This window comes from Brachypodium distachyon, chromosome 2 (assembly GCF_000005505.3).
Source record: "Brachypodium distachyon strain Bd21 chromosome 2, Brachypodium_distachyon_v3.0, whole genome shotgun sequence".
Taxonomy (NCBI): domain Eukaryota; kingdom Viridiplantae; phylum Streptophyta; class Magnoliopsida; order Poales; family Poaceae; genus Brachypodium; species Brachypodium distachyon.
In genome coordinates, this window is record NC_016132.3 from 9620687 (window position 1) to 9641590 (window position 20904).

At 42.4% G+C, this 20904-nt stretch overlaps 1 protein-coding gene across 7 annotated transcripts; it reads right to left on the reverse strand.

The window, feature by feature from the left end:
* Positions 1 to 2050: 2050 nt before the first annotated feature.
* Positions 2051 to 9463, reverse strand: LOC100827062 (probable tRNA N6-adenosine threonylcarbamoyltransferase, mitochondrial). Of its 7 annotated transcripts, none has more exons than XR_001406446.2 (13): positions 9159 to 9462; positions 9002 to 9046; positions 8809 to 8883; positions 8601 to 8697; positions 7736 to 7826; positions 7044 to 7093; positions 5670 to 5860; positions 5465 to 5550; positions 4590 to 4668; positions 4434 to 4517; positions 4236 to 4340; positions 3871 to 3959; positions 2051 to 2412 (listed from the first exon to the last, which is right to left on the reverse strand). XR_001406446.2 is itself a non-coding variant. In XM_010232512.3 (13 exons), exons 1-13 carry the CDS (start codon positions 9411 to 9413, stop codon positions 2284 to 2286), a joined length of 1392 nt encoding a protein of 463 aa, XP_010230814.1. In that variant the 5' UTR covers positions 9414 to 9461; the 3' UTR covers positions 2051 to 2283. The 7 variants fall into 7 exon arrangements, 4 of the variants coding, with proteins under 4 accessions (XP_010230814.1, XP_010230813.1, XP_003567572.1 ...); XM_010232512.3 differs by having other exon boundaries at positions 4236 to 4350; positions 5459 to 5550; positions 9159 to 9461; XM_010232511.3 differs by having other exon boundaries at positions 4236 to 4350; positions 4590 to 4671; positions 5459 to 5550; positions 9159 to 9461.
* Positions 9464 to 20904: the final 11441 nt, after the last annotated feature.

The window sequence follows — 20904 nt, forward strand, 5'->3', positions numbered from 1 at the left end:
TCCATGGAAAGCAGCGGCCCTGCGAGCGTGGGCGGCGGCCCTCCAACCATATGCTCCTTTTATTCTTCCACCGATTTCAATTTTTGCCGAGACTTGACTCTCGCGGGCGACGAATAATCGTGGTGCGCCTGCGTGCCGTCTCCTCCTTCATACAATCAGGCAGCTGCGCCGTGCCAACTGTCCTTGCTTGATGATATCGCAAACAAATTCGCACTACAACGACCTGTAGGTGACACGTACTCGTATATGTAACCGTGGTACACACGTGTGCTCGCTCGCTAGCCACCACGTCAGGCAATTATACATCCCACCAAATAAGCTAAATCAGGCATCCAGCGCTTATGGTAGGCGCGAGGAGGAATGACTTTGCAACCCGAACAAAAGGTAGCAATAGACAAATCAAATCAATCATGCAGATGCAGGGCCTAGAGAGTGAACTGATCCACCTTCGATTGAGTTTGTCCTCCAAGCACAAACCCAGCCACCAGTTCCTGACGTGGTCAAATTACATTTTCATGGTCAACGAATTCACAACGAAAGAAGATTATTTTGCTCCTAGCGGCCAAAACAGGTAGCCTCGGAGGCCTGGACTTTGGGGTTCTGAAACATAAGTACCTCTTGTAATACAGGTTAAGAGCTCCACGAGGCTTGGAGCAAAGTGGTCCTTTCAGCTAGTAGGGGCAAAATTATCTTTATAATAGTGAGTCAGCGGTCATCTGATTAAATAGGTGGAAATTGTAATTCTGGATCCAAGTCAAAATTTTAGTACTGTAGTAGCATATTCGAAGCAACGTCAAACTTTTTCCAGATTCTTATCAACGATTTTTCTTTCCTTGCCAGTTGCCACCAATGAGAGGTGGACAAATCAACCTCTGTAATTGTGGCGACAGAAAGCAAACATTTCCACTGTACGTTTCTTGGGACTCATCTTTTGTAGGTGCCGACCCTGGGTGGAGAATCAAATTGTGGCACGCATGAGGGTCCATCATCATCTCGTCACTTTGGATGCACACGATAATCCATGACCAAAGCAACTATATTCTCATTTTCCCATTATGATCTTTTATTTTTGGCCTTATCCTTGCCTACATGTAACAGAGTTAAACATAAACAGAACTTCAAACTTCGAAGGAGCACTGAAACAAAAGAAGAAGAATTAGGCAAGTACTCGGTACTCCCTCAAGTAAATGTACTTCTACCTCTTGTCTTAACTCAAAATATTTAAACTTTGACCAGTTTTATTGAAAAGACTAGCAATATACTATACAACATCAATCGGTACAATATAAACGGAGGAGGATCCCTTGACGTACGACGCTGTGGCTGACACATGGGGCCGGGCCCACCCGTTAGCCACCCCCACGGCAGCAGCTGTACATCAGAGGAGCTGCGTTTAATATAAATTATATTTCAGAACGGATATAGCGATGCTAAATTGGTGTCATAAATGTTGTACTTTTTTCTTATGAAGTTGGTCAAACTTTAAAATATTTGACTTAGAACAAAAACTAGATGTACGTACGCTTATTTGAGGACGGAAAGAATAGGAGACAATACAGAAGGGTACCACCAGTGATATCTACAATAGGATACCTTTGAAAATTTCTCAAAACATTATATGTGGTATTAGTATATGTAAGTACAAAAGTGCATGTAAAAATTTGTGTAATTTTATCATGTACATTTTTACTGTACACAAGAACAGAAAAAATAGACACCTACAAGTTATTTTTACACAGATTTTTACATGTACACTTATATTTACATGTATTAATACCATAAGTTTTTCAAAGACTTTTTTGTAGTAGTACAGCTACCACCGTGGGCGCAGATACTGTCGATCACACCGGGATATTTCGCATGTAGGTTGAGAACTGAGATAAAGAAGAGTCAGCACTACTTTTCCTGATCCTTCTTCTGGTCAATAACCTTCACTGGTATCAAGGCCTGTAAATAGCAATACAAAAAACACGCTACAGAATGCCAGATAACCTCTGTGGATCCCAGGTTAAGGGCTTACAAGTTACACTAAGTAGAGGCGCAAGAAATATACAAAATATAGAAAACAATGCAATAATTTTCTTGTAATTGATATGAACAGGATCAATATATTGCTCCTCAAATGTATAATGAACAAACTAGCAACTCGCCAGCTCGAGCATTTGTAGCTAATGACTGCATTTCTACAACAACAAAAAGGTGAGCTGGGCTATTCATGATCCCAAAACTGAAAGATGTGGAACTCAATGGCAGCAAGCAGCAAAGACCAATGATCTCACTAAGCTACTTGTGGAGAGACCCCTGTATCATGGATGTAAGTGATGGATGGATCCGAGCTGTTTTCATTGATCGTGAAACACTTCTTCCTTCTGAATATTCCTCACCAAGAGGCCATCTCGGACGCAAGTCATACTGTACCAGAGAAGACGGTAATCAGGCAGGATAATAGCGAACCATCAGAATAAGGCATGTAAATTTCACATCAGAATTTCAGTTCTCAGGCTCTGTTTGGCATTGCGGTGGATTATCATAATCCCTTTTTTTCACCCACTTTTCGCTATTTTCATGTTTGGCTAACCAACTTTTTCCTACTTCCTTGTGTATATTTCCACAACAGTTTATAAAATAAGTTTAGCGCAGCACAGTTCAGCAATGCCAAACTGAGCCTCAGTAGAAGACACTTTCCATGACATGAATAGGCCTGATTCAAAAGTGCCTTCCATTCCAATTAAGGAAAATAGACAGCTTGGGGCTGCTAGTCCCCAAATTCAAGCCAGAATAAGGCATGTAAATTCTACATCAGAATTTCAATTCTCAGTACAAAACACTTTCATGACATGAATAGCCCTGATTCAAAAGTGCCTTCCATTAAGAAAATTAGGCAGCCTGGTGCTGCTAGTCCCCAAATTCAAAGATTAAATTATCAAGCTTCAACAATGGAGCTAAATGCAGTTATTTGGGATTAGAAAAAGAACACTTATTTATCAAACCAAGTTCATATAGTTTATTCAATATTCCCACTCTATGCAGCACCAATCCAGATATGTGCATCGATTTCGGACGGATATAGGCTGGTACACAGATACATTTGAGTATTTTAAAACATTAAATAATAGTTCATGTATCACGGTTTGAACAACAATTAACTTCATGAGTATGTGTTCTGCTCTTAACCTAAGCATCTCTCCATTATGCCTATCTCCTAGCCCTCGTGGTCGGGGCACTGACCACTCCCTCAGTGGGCACTGATGTAGGGAGCGGTGGCACTTATTATTTCTTGCTGGGCTAGGACATATCCCAAACGTGTCCCAAATGTATTCACCAATTGTCCATCTTTATATTATTGTTTCATTTATTTGACCGATACTCTGAGGATATGTATCAAGTGTATCAGGTACATATCCTGTATCGGATACTATCGGACATGGATACACAGCTTGATTGAAGTACCGGTGTTTCAGAGTTTCCACTTGGATATTTGAATTTATTGTCATTGGGTTGCTTATTTACGTTCTTCTAATCTCCGAATGCTGCTTGAACCTTTATTTCTTTTACTGAAGCAAAACCAGCCTTTGTAACTAAATAAAAATATGGTTAGAAAATTAGATTATTAGACTGAGGCAATAGTTGAATAGTAGACCTTTTTGTAACTAAATAAAAATATGATGAAACTGATGTACAAAGTTAAATAGATTACTAATTACAAAAGATTATGCAACCAAAAATAAAAAATGAAGCTTCTACAGTGTAACTTACTCAATTACTCGCCCATTTACATTTAATTTATAAATTATATGTTTTTAATCTTTTTTAACACATCCAGTATGCACTTGGTTGTGTTCAACTCTGCAATCTTCTTGGTTAGGTTACCTGCATATCGTCAGGCTCATCAGCAGCAGGTGGATCGTCAAATCTACCGGCAACAAAGTGCTCAATTCCAGTCCAAGCAATCATGACACCTATGCAAATACAACATGATAGAAAATCTGACTTGTTATATCTTTATTATTATTAGAACTATGGAATAACTAAGAGTAAAATTGGCAGAAACAGTTAGAATAATGAGTTCACCTACTTCAAAGAAAAGGTAATAATAGTACAGCCTAGAGGCTAGATTGAAAAACCAAGAACTGTGCTGAGTTGCATGGAAGTTGATTTTCAACATTAGATGCTTTAATATGCAGTATAGTTGAATTGTACAACTAATGTACAGCTCATATCAAAACACTTATTACCATTGTCAGTACAAAGACTTGGGGGAGGGGATACGAGCTGTAGGCCATTCTTCTCGGCAATATAATTCAAGCGAGTCCTAACATATTGATTTGATGCAACACCTCCTGAAACAACCTTTAATAATTGAATCAATCAACACACTGGATAAATAAATGCAAGGAACTCAAATTTAACCAGAATTAAAATATATGGATTACAAAGTTGTTGATAGAAGGTTTCATCTTCAATGCCCATTCAACTGCTCGTTGGCATCTTTCCTCCAAATGTAAAACAGCAACTCGCTGCAGAAGTTAAAATTGTCAGAAATTTATCAGAATCCTCATGGACAATGAATACAATCCATAATGTATAACCTGGAAAGAAGCAGCAATGTCCGCCCTTAACTGTCTGTCTTCTGCTGTCGCAGATGAAATGGGGATACCATCTGTGCATCTACTATATTAAAATGACAACACAGTTAACAATCAATACCAATTAGGCCGTAGGCCACGCATCAACGCCTCTTCAGAATAGTGAAAATTCTTCTTTCAGCAATATAAAAGATCATGCATTTTATACCCTCATTTGTTTGAAAAAAAGTCCTATAGTTGTTTACTTAACCTAATTGTTTCATGGTTGGGTTGGAAATGTTCAGTTTATCAAGGTTTAATTTATGCAACGGTATCAACTGCGTGAGAAGAATATAAGATGATTCCAATTTTCCATGGCAAAAAAATGTATCTTGTTGTAAGCATCGATTGCATCACTCTTCCCACTAATGTCGTTTTTGTTATCTGATCCAGAAGAATGCTCGACATCTAGGTAAAGCATTGTACACTTAAATGATTTCCAAATTCAGCAATACCAACCCTTGCATAGAAAACATTCACACGATAGATCATTGTATATTGTGAAAAGCCTATGCAGGTTCTCCTAAAATGAACTTTGCAGGTTTGACACTGGGTTACTAAATTTTGGAGTTTGGACACACCCACATGCACAGGTTTCATGTTACAACTTACAAATTCTACTACTCGAAAGAGATTAAAAATAGAACAAAAAAAAGGCATGTACACTATTGACTATAGAGAGTTTAAAAATGAAGTCGTGTTTGTCGAACTAGAACACTGAACCTGAGGTATACCAATAAAAAACCAATTGCACAATGTGAAAGAAACAGGGAGTTCCATTTGAGCACATAGGCAGTATTTATCTTAAGATTGCAATAAAAAGGGATGTGTACCCATACAGATTTCTAGATTCAATAGCCAACCGAACTTGGGTCTTGAGACCAGCGTAAGAGAAATTGCAATCTTTGTGTTGTCGCATGGGAACCTGAAGGTATAAAAAAGAAAAGTCAACTACATATGTCAGCCTAAGAGTAGTCATATACTGATATCTGAACAAAATTTAGCTCTACAGAAATCGTGGAAGAAGTACACCTGAAAACTTACTCTGAACTTAATAGCATTTGGATCACCTTCTAGGGCAAGCTCTTCAAGAGCAGGACCACCACCTTTTCGTATATCAAGTCCCAACCATCTTGCTGACTTGTCATATGCCTCACCAATTGCATCATCAACGGTAGTCCCCAGTTGAACATAGTCACCAAGGTTATGAGCAAGAATAAGAAGATTGTGTCCTCCTAAAAAAATTAACTGGTCAGATAGCTCAATGTCGTAAAAATAATAGCAAACAATAATTTTATCTTCTGGTCTCAGTATGAACATTAGTATTGACGATATGGAGATGCGTCGTAATTATTAATGTTGTGATAGATGCATTTGGTTCCTAAGCAAAGGTCAATACTGCCATGCTAGACAAGGGCAGGTGTTTGGTAGACAAAATTAACAGGCTTTGCCAAGCAAACTAGCCTGCATGGGCTAGAAACTCATTGCTCCATTGGGAGAGCCAAATCAGCTCTCCTTCGAAGGCAAGAAGCGAACAAAAATTGAACTGCTGGCTGCTGCCCTGCCAACTGCCGCTTGAACGTGCTCAAGTTGGACTAGCTAGCCACAGAACCAAAGGAGTAGCTTTGCCACGGTAGGTTATAGCTCAAATAGGCTAGTGAAATCTTGCCTACCTAAACTAGGTGAGCTAAGGATCCAAACGCGCTCCCAATATAGGTTTGTAAATTGATCGTATAGAATTATGGACTACTAATTAAGCACTTAATAAAGTTGCGATGGAGCGCATTGTAAATACTTCCTAAGCCCTTGTAATATGGTTTATGATATGCAGTTTTTTTTCCTAAAACAATTTCGGATAGATCCAATATAAATTTTCTTTAATATACAGGGTCTAACAAAAAAAAGTCAAAGTAACCACCAAGCATGAGTCATCTTTATAGCTAATATGTACTGCCAGTGCATAACATCATGGATTGAGTATGTAACATATCGTCTTTCTCTCATTAAAGATGCAGCAATGGCATCATAAAACCCACATGTCCTGTGTCCCCAATCCCATCATTCATTAATAATTGACTGTCAGTGTGCCACTACTGCTTCTCATGGACATATCTAATGCAAATTCAGGACAAATCTTTATCCCCGTACCAATCACATATATCAAGATGATAAAAGTTGATGTTTTGAATGAAGTAAAGGAACGGCAGCGTTCCCATTATAATTTAGTTCTGCTTCTCTCATGAGTAACTTGGCATAGAAATACAGCAAACGGATTATGTTACTGCAGATACATAGACCTTCTAGGGGCTTATTACTGCAATTATAGCTTTCAACTGTAAACTTGGGACTCCAAATACTGTTAATTAAACTAGATTATGGTGTATAATGCTGAGAAGTAATACTGTAACTAGCATATACCTGAAATTAGAAGAGCCAAAAATGGAAAATCAAGGCCCTTGTTCACTAACCTGGCAAAAATCAAACTACATTAATCTGTAACTCAATCCATGCACCGTCACTAGAACTATGGTGAAGCGTATTTCTTAGTCTCTTCTTTTCATGTTTATATAATGAGGACTTCAGCATAAACATGTTGAAAATAATCTTAAGTACTGAAACTATGAATTTTACATCAGTTCATTACAAGAATCCATTTGGTAACAGATCATCACAGAATAGTTTATAGTTGTAACTATGTTCCTGCTCAAACAACAAGCTGTAGGTTTTACAGAGTGGCATTTCGTTCAATTCTTGGAAGTAGCAGAAGTGAAAACACTTAGCTTTTTGCTGCTTATGCTACTTTACCCATCTAGTTCAATGTATGGGTAAGCCTGTAGCCATTAGAAACAGAAAAATATAAATAGGTACTGCTAAATTCTAAAACAATGTTGCAACTGCTGTTGTAAAAACAGATCCAGAAAAAATAAACATGTTTTACTGGATCTGGTTTCACAAACTGACATGCCAAAACTTCTAGTGTCCTAAAAAAATTCATAAGCTTCTTTGTGTGATGATAAACTGATCAAATAACTTGCCCATCATTTACTGAGATGTCAGCGGAGCAATGAATTTGAAAAACAAAGTTAAATTTTGCAGACAAGACTCACTACCTCGAAACCAATGCATGCGCCTCCATATGATGAACTCCAACTATAGGCAAGCCAAATGCTTTGGCTATTGTTCGAGCTTTGTGAACACCAACTGCAATTTAGAGAGGTCATTACGGCATAACACTCACATTAAGTCATACTAATAAAAAGGTATCTCTCAAAACTGTCACACATACAAGAAAAGACATATGTATATGTATACACGGTTTACTCAGCAAGGTTTAAAGTAGGACTCTTATAGAGGGTCAGTGAATAGTATATGTATTTATCTAACATGTCACTTCAGCACACTAGACTTCTAATAGTTATTATACAGATTGAAATTGCAAATGACGGACTAGATGTAAGAAAAGATTGCTAAAAATGCTGAAGGCCAGGAAGATAAATGATAAAAAATGAACTGCACCTGAAAGTTTTGCTTAAGTACTACAAAGAAAAAAAAGAATCATGAATGAACACTAGAGCTTTAGTTAATCCTTGTACAGTGTAATGCATTATGAAGCATGGAAGTGGCAAAACGAATTTGACTTTCCAATTCTAGATACACATGCCATTTATCTATCCTATAAGTCTGGCATATCAGAAGTTATATGATAACTTCTGATTAAACATGGACATTCAAACAAATCAGCAGTAATTTTAGACAAATAATTCTCAAAGCGAATAACAAATATTCAAGTTGAATTTAACTCATTTGTGCCACATCAATACAGACTAAAACCCAATTGGTCAAATCATCTCATGTGCAAGCATGAAAGTTGAATACAATAGAATCCTACATTTCCCTATTTCAGTAGCATGTAGTGGTAAAGAGAAGATATTCATCTTTATCTTGATCGAAATCAGAAGAGCGAAAAATAGAAACCTCGAAGACACAGACTAAGTCCTGGCCCAACAGTCACAGCCACAGCAGAAAGATCACTCTCTGACACATGCGCATCATCAAGTGCTTTCTGAACAACCTGCAATACAAATACATATCACATAAACCGCAAAAAAATACATATCGCATAAATGTTAAAGACTACAGAATCTGCAGAACTGCTATCTGTCTTCTAGAAGAAAAGCCGAACCTGGTCAATTGCAAGAGAATGAGCTTCCTCAGCCATCTTAGGAGCCACACCCCCGTACTTCACTAGCAAATCTGCCTTCCAAACGTTGGAAGTAAATTGACAATCAGCGTCGTGTAAAGGATCATATGTATGCAGTAAAATTAGCTGATGGAATCAGAATTATGTATGACAAGTCTCAGAACAAATCATTTACTTGAGAAGAGACCACTTGGCTAAGGATCTCCCCGTCGCCTCTAACCTGCAACCAATCAAGCAACAGAGAGCCAAGCTCTAAGCACAAAACCTAGAGGGCTCCACCACAAGTAGAAGTGATTGTTCATAAAGCGGGGCAGGGAATGAACCGCTCGTACCACGGCGGCCGCGGTATCGTCGCAGCTGGTCTCGATGCCGAGCATGAGGAGGTCGCGGCGGTCGGGGGTAGCCGCGGAGGCCATGGGGGCGAGGGAGCGGAGGGTGGCAGGGGTTGATGGAGAGGACGCGGAGGAGAGGAGGCTGCGGAAAAGATGATGGTGAGTGCGTAAGGGTTTTGGCGGTGCTCGGAGGAGGAGGAAGGCGGCGGCACGTGAAACCGGCGGCGATAAGGTCGGGAGAAGAGTGGCCGCCATTTTCCCCAGGCTTGGTGAACGGCCGATAGCGACTGCTCTGCAGGAGTTTGAAAGAGGAATTTGACAAAATGTCAAAAAAAAAATTGCGAGAACAAAATGTCAAATCTTCGTCACAAACACACACCTTTCATTCTCTGAAACAAAATACCACGTCTTTTGTTATCACAACTACTTTTTTCCGATTCATAATAAGTGTCTCGAATTTAGTACAAAGTTAGTATAAAATTGTACTAAGTCTGAGACAGTCATTATGTATCTGAGAAGGGAGTAGAATTCTAAACTATTGAATCCATATTTTATCATGGACCCACAAGTCAGATTTTTCGGCACCAAAATATCCCCTGTCGGTATCCCCTCCTCTTTTTGGCTAATGTTTTTTAAATAATACGATTTATTTTAATCATTTTAAAAATAATACACGGTTTTCAAAAATGATACGGCCTCGTCCTCGCCCAGGCCGATTAGGCTCAGTCGGCCTGGGCCAGGCTGCTTAGAGCCTGGGTCCTGCAAGAGGCAGTCGGCCTAGCCCAAGCCGACTGAAGCCCAGTTGGTTCGCCCAGGCCGACTGGAACAGTCGGTTTCGGCCAGGCCGACTGGATTCAGTTGGTTTCGCTGAAGCCGATTGAAACTAATTGACAATTTTTGTGTTGAATCCTTGCGGTTTTTTGAACTAAAAGACTTGACAACTTAGATAAATTAACATACATCGATAATGTGCTGGTTACGGAACCAAGACACGACTAAATTAACATACATCGATAATACCTCAATTGGACAGAATTAAAGATATCAAATACAATTGAAACACAGTACAAGCACCACTGAGTCCACTTAGGCCATTTTCCAGTTGTATCGCCACGTTCTTCTGCAACCTTTGCCACGGCGGCCCTTTCTCTTTGCCTCTCCCTTTCTGGCTCACGAGCATCCTTACGCCTTCGTTGCTCTTCTTGCATGCGAAGCGCTTTCTCCCTATTTTTCCTCGGTGTTTCATCAAAGTAACGACGTTGTTCCTCCCTATGCTCTTTGAGCTCTCTCTCTTGCTCCTCTTTCTCCTGGGCTGCAGCTTTTGTCGCACGCTCCTCCGCGTGGAAACGATGCCATGCACTTCGTGACCTTGTGTTAATCTCTTCCACCGCCCAATCTAGCATCTCTGTGTCAATCCAACGATATCACATGCATAGGGGCGGAAGAGACTACAAAATAGCCTAATGTTACAAATAAAACAAATATGACACACACAACATGTTTAAGCACACCTATATGTGCTTACCGGAGGCTTATCGTACGGCGAAACTGGGACAGGTGGAGCATGCTCATAGTTCGCACACATGAAAAACTTCATGCCCAGCTTCTCTGAAAAATCTGTCACCTCCTTCGCCTTGCATAGATTGCCGCACCAACACCTGAGATGTTCCACCCCTGGAGGCAACATCACTTCTTTCATCTTCCTCGGCCTCTCGCCCTGGTCGGAGCAAGGCAAAATCATTGGGGGACACTGGAATATTGGAAAAAACAGTAGTGGGAAGGGTGCTTGGATGACTACTGGATATGAGGTATTTATAGGCTCTAAAACTCATTCTCCCGCCGCTGTTTCCCGCCTATTTGTATCTTCTATAACTATAAAAGACCGTCCATAGTATTGAAGTGTAGTCTCACCATTTCGTCTGGGAAGATGTCGTCCAGCTTCCCAGATGATCGTAGATTTTGGTCAGGTATGTCCCGGAGGCTATTATGGTTAGCCGGTGATTTCAAGGTAGACAATAGGATAGTTCCATGGGACGAACTCATTAGTAGTGACACCTTACTAACTGAGCTGGGCCACCAATTAAGAAGGTGCAGATTCCCATTGAGGACTTCTGCAGAGATACGGCAAGAACTGCTAAGGTTGCACGAAAGGTGGAAGAAGCACGGTCAAGGTAAGAGTGAGTCATACCTAGAATGGGCTAGAAAACATCCATTGTTATGGGTTGAAGAAGAGGAATCCGATGAAGATATCTTCATGCCAAGCATCATGGGTAAGAGTTCTTCATCGTCCAAGGGGAAGAGTACTGCACCGTCGAAGGGAAAGAGCACATCATCGTCCAAAGGGGAAGAGCACATCATCGTCCGATGAAGATATCTTCATGCCAAGCATCACGGGTAAGAGTTCTTCATCGTCCAAGGGGAAGAGTACTGCACCGTCGAAAGGAAAGAGCACATCATCGTCTAAGGGCAAGAGCACTTCATCTTCGTAGGGCTAGAATTAGGTTATCTTATTTTAAGTTGTCAGTTTTAATGTCAGTCTTTCTATTGCATATGTATTTCAGTCCTACCGTTTTTTATTTGCAAATGTAACTTGAATAAGAATGTGAAAAATAGTAACATGTCTCTCTCATACATAGGTAGAAATATGTCTCATACATAGGTATAAATGTCTCATACATAGGTAGAAATATGTCTCATACATAGATAGAAATATGTCTCATACATAGGTAGAAATAAGTCTCATACATAGGTCCTACATGCAAATATCAGGCACGGCGTCTGGGACGGCGTTCAGGGGGTGGATGTGGCGTGGTCCAGCCATACCTATGAGGTGGCACAACGTTGCGCGGAGGAATCACGGACCCATCCTCACTATAATGTGTATCCTCCTGTGTGGGGTCTGGTGGCGAAGTATTGAACATCCAGCTGTGGTGTACAGAATAGTCCTCTTCTTGAACATGATCCTGCTCACTACCTCACGAGGGTTCGGACAACGACGACTGATGCCCGTAGGCTCCTGCATGTGGGAAAGTACTTAGCATTAGAATTGTGTAGCAGTCATGGTAATGAACACAATAGATAGAAATATACATATCGTGTGGCTGGGTCTGTGAACGAAACTCAAAGTTCATCGTGGGACTCTGCTAGTGATGCCATGCCGAACCTCTAGCCTAAAAAGGGGGCTGCTGCTCCCACGCCGAACCTCCAGCTTGAAAAGAGGGCTGTTGCTGCCAGGATGCGCGTGACAAGGGGCTCGACACTCTCAGGATGCACCACCAATCGAGCAGCCCGATGCTTATTCTCAATCTCCGGAGATAGCAATGATACTCTCTCCATTTTGCACCTGCAATATTTATAAACATAGTTAGACATACAATACAAAGTTAAGTATAGGTAAACTGAGAGTACATATTAAAACATAGTTGAACAAAGAGTACAAATTAAAACATAGTTTCACATAGAGTACAAATTAACACATAGTTTCACATAAAGTACAAATTAACACATAGTTTCACATAGCACATAGACTACAAATTAAAACATAGTTCCACGAAGAGTACAAATTAAAACATAGTTTCACATAGAGTACAAATAAAAACATGAGTACAAATTAAAACATAGTTTCACATAGAGTACATATTAAGGCCACAGTATAGTTTCTTCCTCTCCCTCGTCGTCCACGGCTCCTTCTTCCACGGGCAGTAGCTCCGCCAGTACCCAAAGTTGGACAATAAGTGTCCCTATGGCCAAAATGGTTGCATAGAAAACATTGTCGTGAAGGTCCTCTGGCTTCAGATTCATCCATATCATTTCAGATGCGTCTGGACGGGCGTCTGCCTGTGCCTGTCCGTAGTAGTCCGGGGTTAGGGATGTACCGCCTTTCACCAGGGGTTACCTTGTTGAAATTGCCCATTGCACGAAACCCTAGCATCTCACCCGTCCATGTGCTAAGCACAGACTCTTTCAGGTAACAGGGAGACACAAATGAGATTGCGTCCATCCCTAGCTGCCCGCAAGCAGCAAGTACATGTGAGCAAGGAAGGCGAATCAACTTTGGTTTGTTGCAGGTGCACTTACACGTTGGCCACGCTTCATTTCCAATCTTCACCTCTTGTGTCCTCAATTCATTTCCCCAACCGAACTTGTCAGTTGGCAAGCGCACCTCAAACCTGTTTTCTTCATTACCGATGGCGACGACAGTATGAGACCTAGCCTTTTCCATCTTCTCATCCATGTACTTCATAATCTTTTCACAGTACCGTGTATTTGGGTTGTTCATGATATGCATTTCAGCTCTCTGGCATTTATCTCTGAAATACTTCACCGTGCCATGGAAAATACCCTCGACGATGGCTGTAAGTGGTAAAGCCCTATTTCCCCTTAGGACAAAGTTATATGTTTCTGCCAGGTTAGTAGTCATGACGCCGTACCTAGCGCCATGTGTGTCGTGCAGCAAAGACCACCACTCCAGAGGCTCGTGCTCTATCCACTGCTGAAAGTTTTTAATCTGCCTCCCAACCCTTCTCCTAGTGTCGGGTGGGTCAAACCCTGGCAAGTCACAAAGCCCAACAGGTTCTTCCTCAGCTGGTCCTGTTCCAACTGTTGTCTGTGCAGCCATTGCTGCTACATGTGCTGCTACCGCTGCGTTTCGTGCTGCTCTCCTCTCCCTAACATGTTTCTTCGTGAACTCATCAAGATAACCACGTATCTTAGTGTACTTCCATTGTTGGTTCTGTTTGCAGGGTTTCTTGAATAGATTCATAAGTGACTTGTTCCTGAAGTGCGAGAAGAAGTTGGCCCCCAAATGTCGCATGCACCAACGACTCTGCATGTCCTGCCATGGAGTTTGTTCATCAGGCTTAGGGTTTGTCAGTGTCCTTATCACACTGAGTATGCCTTCATGTCTGTCATGAAGGATGCACACATTCGGCTTATCATGGACAACTGCTCTCTTGAGCTGCCTGAAAAACCATAACCAACTTTCAGTGTTCTCACCCTCCACGAAAGCAAATGCGAGCGGAACGATTTGATTTTTGCCGTCTTGACCAATGGTGGTCAAGATCTGCCCCCTTGTATTTGCCAGTGAGAAAAGTGCCATCTACGCATATCACCGGTCGACAATGACTGAAAGCTTGGACGCATACACCGAAAGTGAAGAACAGTCGATGCAGCACCCTCATAGTTGGATACTCTGGGTGCAGGAAGTGTTGGATGTCGACATGGGTGCCTGGATTACGGGCTTGCAATATATGGAGGCGGCGGACAACAGAGTTGTACGAGTCAAAAAACGAACCAAATCTTTCCTCAAGAGCCCTCTGCTTAGCCCTCCAAGCCTTGCCATACGAAATGTTGTACTTAACCCTTACCCTGACCTTATGCATGATGGCCTTCACTTCCATTGCTTTGCTCTCCACTATCTCCGTGTAAAGCAACCGAGCAAGAAGCGTCGACGAGAGGTTATGATGGTCTTGAGGGATACTGGGAATGACACATGTGTGCAACACCAAGTCACTCACAATCCAATATGTGTCATACTTAGGAACATAGCCATGCACCCTCTCGGGACAATCTATTTGTTCGCACTCCATTGTCAGATATTTTTGTGAAGAGACTGTTATTTTGAAAACCCTTTGCGTGGACATTGCCCAAGCAATTATTGCATCCTACAGATGTTTCTTGTCAGGAAATCTGGCACCCTTCGCAATGTTGTTCTGATGATATTGCCATGCAGAGTCGTGCCCATCGTTCACGGTCATAGCTAAAGAGAAGTCCTGATTCCATGATGCAGGAATCGGCACCTCCTCTTCGTCTGACTCATGAGACTCATCGTCATAAGAACTACGACCATATGTATCTTCATCCTCCATCTGGTTCTACAAGTGACCATCTTCTTCGTCCGCATCTGCCTCGCCAGTGTTCTCATCCTCTCCTACTGCCCCGGAGCTCTGGCCTGATTCATAACCACCACCTCCAACATTCGACATAGAGTTTGCATTGGACAAGTCATAACTTGATTCACCCTCACCTTCAGCTTGATTGGTCTCATGAGCGACAACCTGGATTAAGGCGACAGGTGTAGTTTCCCTTTTCTCGCAACTTTCTAACCAGCACACCCACTTTGATGTCCGGTCTATCGGCCTCAAAACCCAGAAAATATTTAAACTTGACTTGGTCCACAGTCCTTGCACACGGACGGTGTATGTTTCAGGATTGAGCGCTAAACATCCTACCAACCATTCCTGCAACTGACTAAACGTCCATGTTTGAGGCGCCGTTAGATCCAACTCCACATACTTAAACTGACTCAGATCAGCTCCGTGCTCAGTTGTTAAGACAGTACCGGAACAGTAGTAAAAAACAAACTTCACTACACCGGACATCTCTGATGCCTAAAAAAATATTAATACGCGTCAAATACTAAGCAGTACGGCATATTAAATATATTAATACGCGTCAAATACTAAACAGTATGACGTAAACAAAATCTAGCCTATCAAAACATATTAATACCGGCCATAATATATAGACGCATCAAATACTAAGCAGTACGACATTAACCTTTATACAAAATAATTAGCAGTACGAAAACCCTAAAACATACTGTGATATATAAATAGACACGTACCCTCATAAACATATACATTGTAGGATAAATATGTGAGAGATTAGGATTTACCCTTGAAGCTTGTGAACCCCAACCTCGAGCAGCCTCACAGTCACCGGATTAGCACCACCACTACCTCCAACCTCCTCAAACCACCACCATTGCTCCAACTTTGCACCACAAAATTAGCTCTACATGGCCTACGAAAACAGTAGATCGAGGTGTCTTTGGGTGCCAACTAGGTAGGGGATGCGATTTTGTGGGTTAAATGGGATCAAACTGCACTAATTTGGGCTAGAAAATTGGGGCATTTGAGGAGAAAATGAAGAACAGAAGAAGAACTAGAAGGAAGAAGGCAGGGGGGCACGGGCGGACGGGCGGCTGGGTCTGGTTGGCTCGGGCATGGGAGGAAGATGGGAAAGGAGGAAGGGAAAGGAAAAAAGAAAAGGAAGAGAGGGCCCGCGAGCCACCCAACTCCTTTCGTCCACAGCTAGGCCGACTGGGCTTCTCTCGGCCTGGGCCAGGCTGACTGCCTCGTGTGGGCCCCATGATCTAAGCAGCCGGCATGGGCTAGGCCGATTGGACCCAATCGTCCTGGGTTAGGCCGAGGCCGTATTATTTTTGAAATTTTTGAGAAACGCGTATTATTTTCAAAAATGATTAAAAAATGTATTATTTTAAAAAAATTAGCCTCTTTTTGGTAGGATGAAATGATTGATTGGTCTACTCGGAAGGAGCGAACATTAGAAGATACACTACTTCGTTTGTAACCGAAATTCAAATATCGAATGAATAGACTATGTCTTCATTGGAGAGGTTTGGAAACTTAGGGCAAGTCCAGCAGTTCCTCTAAAATATCACCCCTATATCTCAAAATGGGGGACTCCTCTAAAAATATTCTCCCCTAAAAATTGCCCAACTCCAGCAGTTGCCCTAAAAGATCTCCCCTAATCTATATTTTAAGAATTTTGTGTAACAACCATTTTCTTTTTCTTTTTTTCGCGCTGGATTCCCCCCCTCTCCTTCTATTTCTTCCCCACCGAGCTGTCTCTTTTTCCTCCTTTCTTCCCCACCGATCCGTTAGCCGCCCCTGCTCCTTCTCCCCAAATCCCGGCAAGCCAGCCCGCCGCCCCCCCATCTGGCCGCCGCCCGCGAGGCAGAGCCGCTCCAATCTGGCCGCCGCTGCCCGCTTCTAGCCGCCGCCACCGCCACCTGCATCTGCCACCCCAAATCAAAGCAAGAAACAGAGAAAGGAGAAGGAGGCCGGGCGCGTGGTGGCGGGAGGGAGGCATCGGTTGCTCCTCGCGTGGATAGGGGTAGGGATCGGGCTCCCTGATCTGTAGGGGAGAAAAAGCTCTGGATCGGGGACGCCAAAATATCGAGGAGGCTTTAGGGGAACTGCTGGACGTTGTTTTTGGGCTTTCCCCCCCTAAATTTGGTATTGGGGAGGCTTTAGAGGAACTGCTGGACTTGCTCTTAGACCATGGTTGACATGTCCATCTTAATCTCCTTGAGCTAGGTTCATTAGACAATGCTTGACACTACGAATAGCTCCTTCCTCCGCCAGTCCACCTCCAAAGATGGTGAGCTCCACAACACTCACAACTCTCGGGCCTTTCACATCTTCTAAAAGAAATCAAAGAACACACAATGACCCAACACACCTATGAGTTGGTGACCTTCAAGAGTAACGATCTCTCTCGAACTTCCACTCGAACACAATCGATAAAGACAGTTCAAACCAATGCAATGCCAGGTGCAAAGAAAGCATCGACTCCTCCCACACATCGCCAAGAGCAACAAGGCTATTAAGTGAGGGAAAGCACTAATCATGACTCACAAAGCAGTCTCAAGGGCCATTCCATCTCGCTGAACCTAACCAAGGGGGCTAAACTAAAAAACTAGTTGTTGGGGAGTTTTTTTTGGCATGGCCAGTTTAAACCGACCCCCTCCAACGGTTACGGAAATGACTATTGAAAACTCAAAACATTGTAGGATGTTGGGATGGCAAAAAAGATCTGATCGGTGGGCTGCATCTTAAGACTCGGTCCGAGTCTTAAGATTTCTAGTTGTTAGACTACTACCTAAATGCACATGTGTTGATATGGATAAAACAAAATAGGCTGTATGCCCAAGATAAACTAGATTAAGACACTATTATATACCAGTGGCACTTGCTAGTAATTTTATATGAAATTTGATGGAAATCATCATCAGTGTCTTAAATATTTAATAAATTAAATGTTTGCTTTAGAAGGAGATGAAGAATTTTACAATAGGAGATGAGGAGGTAACGGACCATGGCCACTAGTTGTATTTTTTATATGAGTAACGAGGAGCTCGGGCTCCTTGGAGCCTGAATTTTAAGAAATAAAAATCATATATCGAAGTTTCAAAATTATGAAAATAATTATACATAGACATGTGATTGTATACTACTCCCTTCGTCCGGAGTAAAGTGTCGCAACTTTGTCTAGATACACATGTATCTACATATTCAAATGTGTTTAGATACATGCGTATCTAGATAAAGTTTGTAAAAATTTATTGCCAAACAGTTTCTTTTGCAGACTACTCGAAGAAACAAATATGTCTTCTAAGTGAAAAGTACTATTTGCTATTATAAATCCAGATTTATCTTTTTTTTGTGTGGATCACATGTTAAAGAATTTCTTCAAAAAACTTCACACATATGCAAAATACATCTATACTATATACATACATATTTTTTCAGAATTTCTTTTAGATGTTCTTTATTTTATTTTGTTCTGTTTCAGAATTTCGGGCTCCAAGGAGTCCAAACTTCAAAACGCTGCACTCTGGTTTCTCTGGAGAATAATGATTGGAGATGTTATAATGGTATTGATGGCATTGCTTGCTTTTTTTTTCTTTTGACTAAAGTATTGCTTGTTTTGTACGTACTTTTGTATCGTACGCAATAGTATAGATTGGTGGTATGGATGTGAGGACACTTCTTTGCGTATATGTGTATTTCCATAAATCGGTCGAAACTAAGATGGGGTTAAAAGGTGAGCTCAATGGATGTGAGGACACTTCTTTGCGTATATGTGCACAGGGCAAAATCACTGTTTGAACTGCACTAGGAAAATTCCTTTGTTTTAAATAAAGCGCAATCTGAGCTGTTTATTTTTTATTCGAAGGCTCAGATAATGACGACCGGAAGCAGATCAACAGGACAACAGCCAAAACATACCTGATTATGTTTTATGGGCGAACGGCTAAAAATACTTGATCTAGGGAAACCGTTTCTTCTGCTTTTACCTTTACTCCCTCTTTCTCGCCTCTTACTAACTAGGCCGCGTCCTCCCTCCCTTCTATTGTGTTCCCTCCCCTTCAAATCCCACGGCAAGTCTGCGAGTGGGAGGAGTGGGGGAGCGGAACGAATTGGGATCAAGCACGTTGTGACCCATCGATTAGGGTTGCTCCGCCTCCCGAAAATCTCCTGATATCGTAATTTCTCTAGACCTTTCATGATTTTTTTTTGCGCCTTCCTTCGAATCCCTTGCTAGGGTTGGAAATGTACATCTAAAAAGATTTATTTTATACATAGACGCAGATACAAATTCTAAAGGCACAAACAAATGTACATCTAACAAAGATTTAATAATTTATCTTAGCATTAATCCGAATAGCCAACAATTTGATGCAAAGGTTACGATATCTAACACGAGTTTGTCATTCTTTCATCTTTATCATGTATTCTTAAACAGTATCACTAATCCCAGTTTAATACGTTGCTCTTGCGTTTTATAAGTTTGTGAACCATGGTTCAAATAAGCGCTAAGCGAGAGGTGAGGCACCGTTGAGAGGAATTGAAGTTTAAGCATTCCGTACGGACTCTATTTCTGAGAAGTTGGCGGGATTCTTGGAGAAAATCAAGGGGAATTGGAGAATTTGAGAGACATTGTTGCTCGTCCAGGAGAAATTGGCGGGATCCTTGGGGAGAGTCCAGGGGAATTGGAGAAATTGGCGAGATTCTGTTGCTCGCCTAGGGAAAAATTGGCAGGATCCTTGGAGAAAAAAGGCGAATTGGAAAAATTGGAGGGATCCTTGGAGGGAATCAGGCGAGAGAGAGAGAAGGCGCCCCTGCGGCAGAGAATTGTGCTAATGAGCCTTATCAATCCTTAAGTAGCAGCTTAGGGCCTTAGGCCCTGTTTGGTTGGGCTTAAAACTGTTTTTTTCTTTTCCTTTTGACTTGTAAGCTAGAAAAACACCCTATTTTGGTGATTTTGACTTTGGATTTTTGCTTATATCGTCATGTAAAAATGTCAAGTAAAATGTCAAAATCCGAAGCCGAAAGCATCTAAATGGGTGTTTTTCTAGCTTAAAAGTCAAAAATCGGTTTTAAGCCCAACCAAACAGGGCCTAAGCGAAGCGTTTTCTCACTGATGAGAGTTTTTGCGCGCTTAAGCGATGTTTTTTTGAACCATGTTCATGTTGTGTACTGAACTTTTAATTTATTGCGTGTAAGAGCAGCTCCAGCCCCCCCCCCCCCAATGGCCCTCCTAAACGGGCTTGGGGCGCCGGCGCGAAAAATCTGACCCAACCGGCCTCCCAAATTTTTTTTCAGCCGGCGCCCCCAAGCCGAACCCAGCCCAACGGGGGCGGGGGGGGGGGGGGGGGAGGGGGTACCGGCGCAACACGTTATTGTGGCGGGCCCGCGTTGTCACCGACCAATTAATCGCCTCGCTGGTTTCTCATCGGCTTTCCCCGACTGCCGAGTCGACTTTACTGGTGGTCGCCCGTCGGTTGCCACGCGGCCGTGCCCCCGCGCATTCCCGACGCTTCCCCCGGCCATTATCGCCGCGTTCACACGCCCGCCGTTTCGCATTCCGCTGCTATATAAAGCGGTCGACCCTGACGGTGCTCGGCATTCTTCTCGCCCTCTCCTCTCCTATCTCGCCCTCTCCTCTCCCTCGCCCTCCAATGCCAAGGCTGCCGGCGACGAGGACTGGTGCGGCGCGACGCTAATGCTCGAGGAGGCCGAGGCCCTCCACGAGCATGACTACCCGACGCTGCCCGACTGCCGGCTGCCAGTTGCCGGCGCACTGGACGCTGAGCATCGACGGAATCCTGACGTCGCCGATGCCCTTTGGCCGTGCTCGCACGGCCGCCATCAAC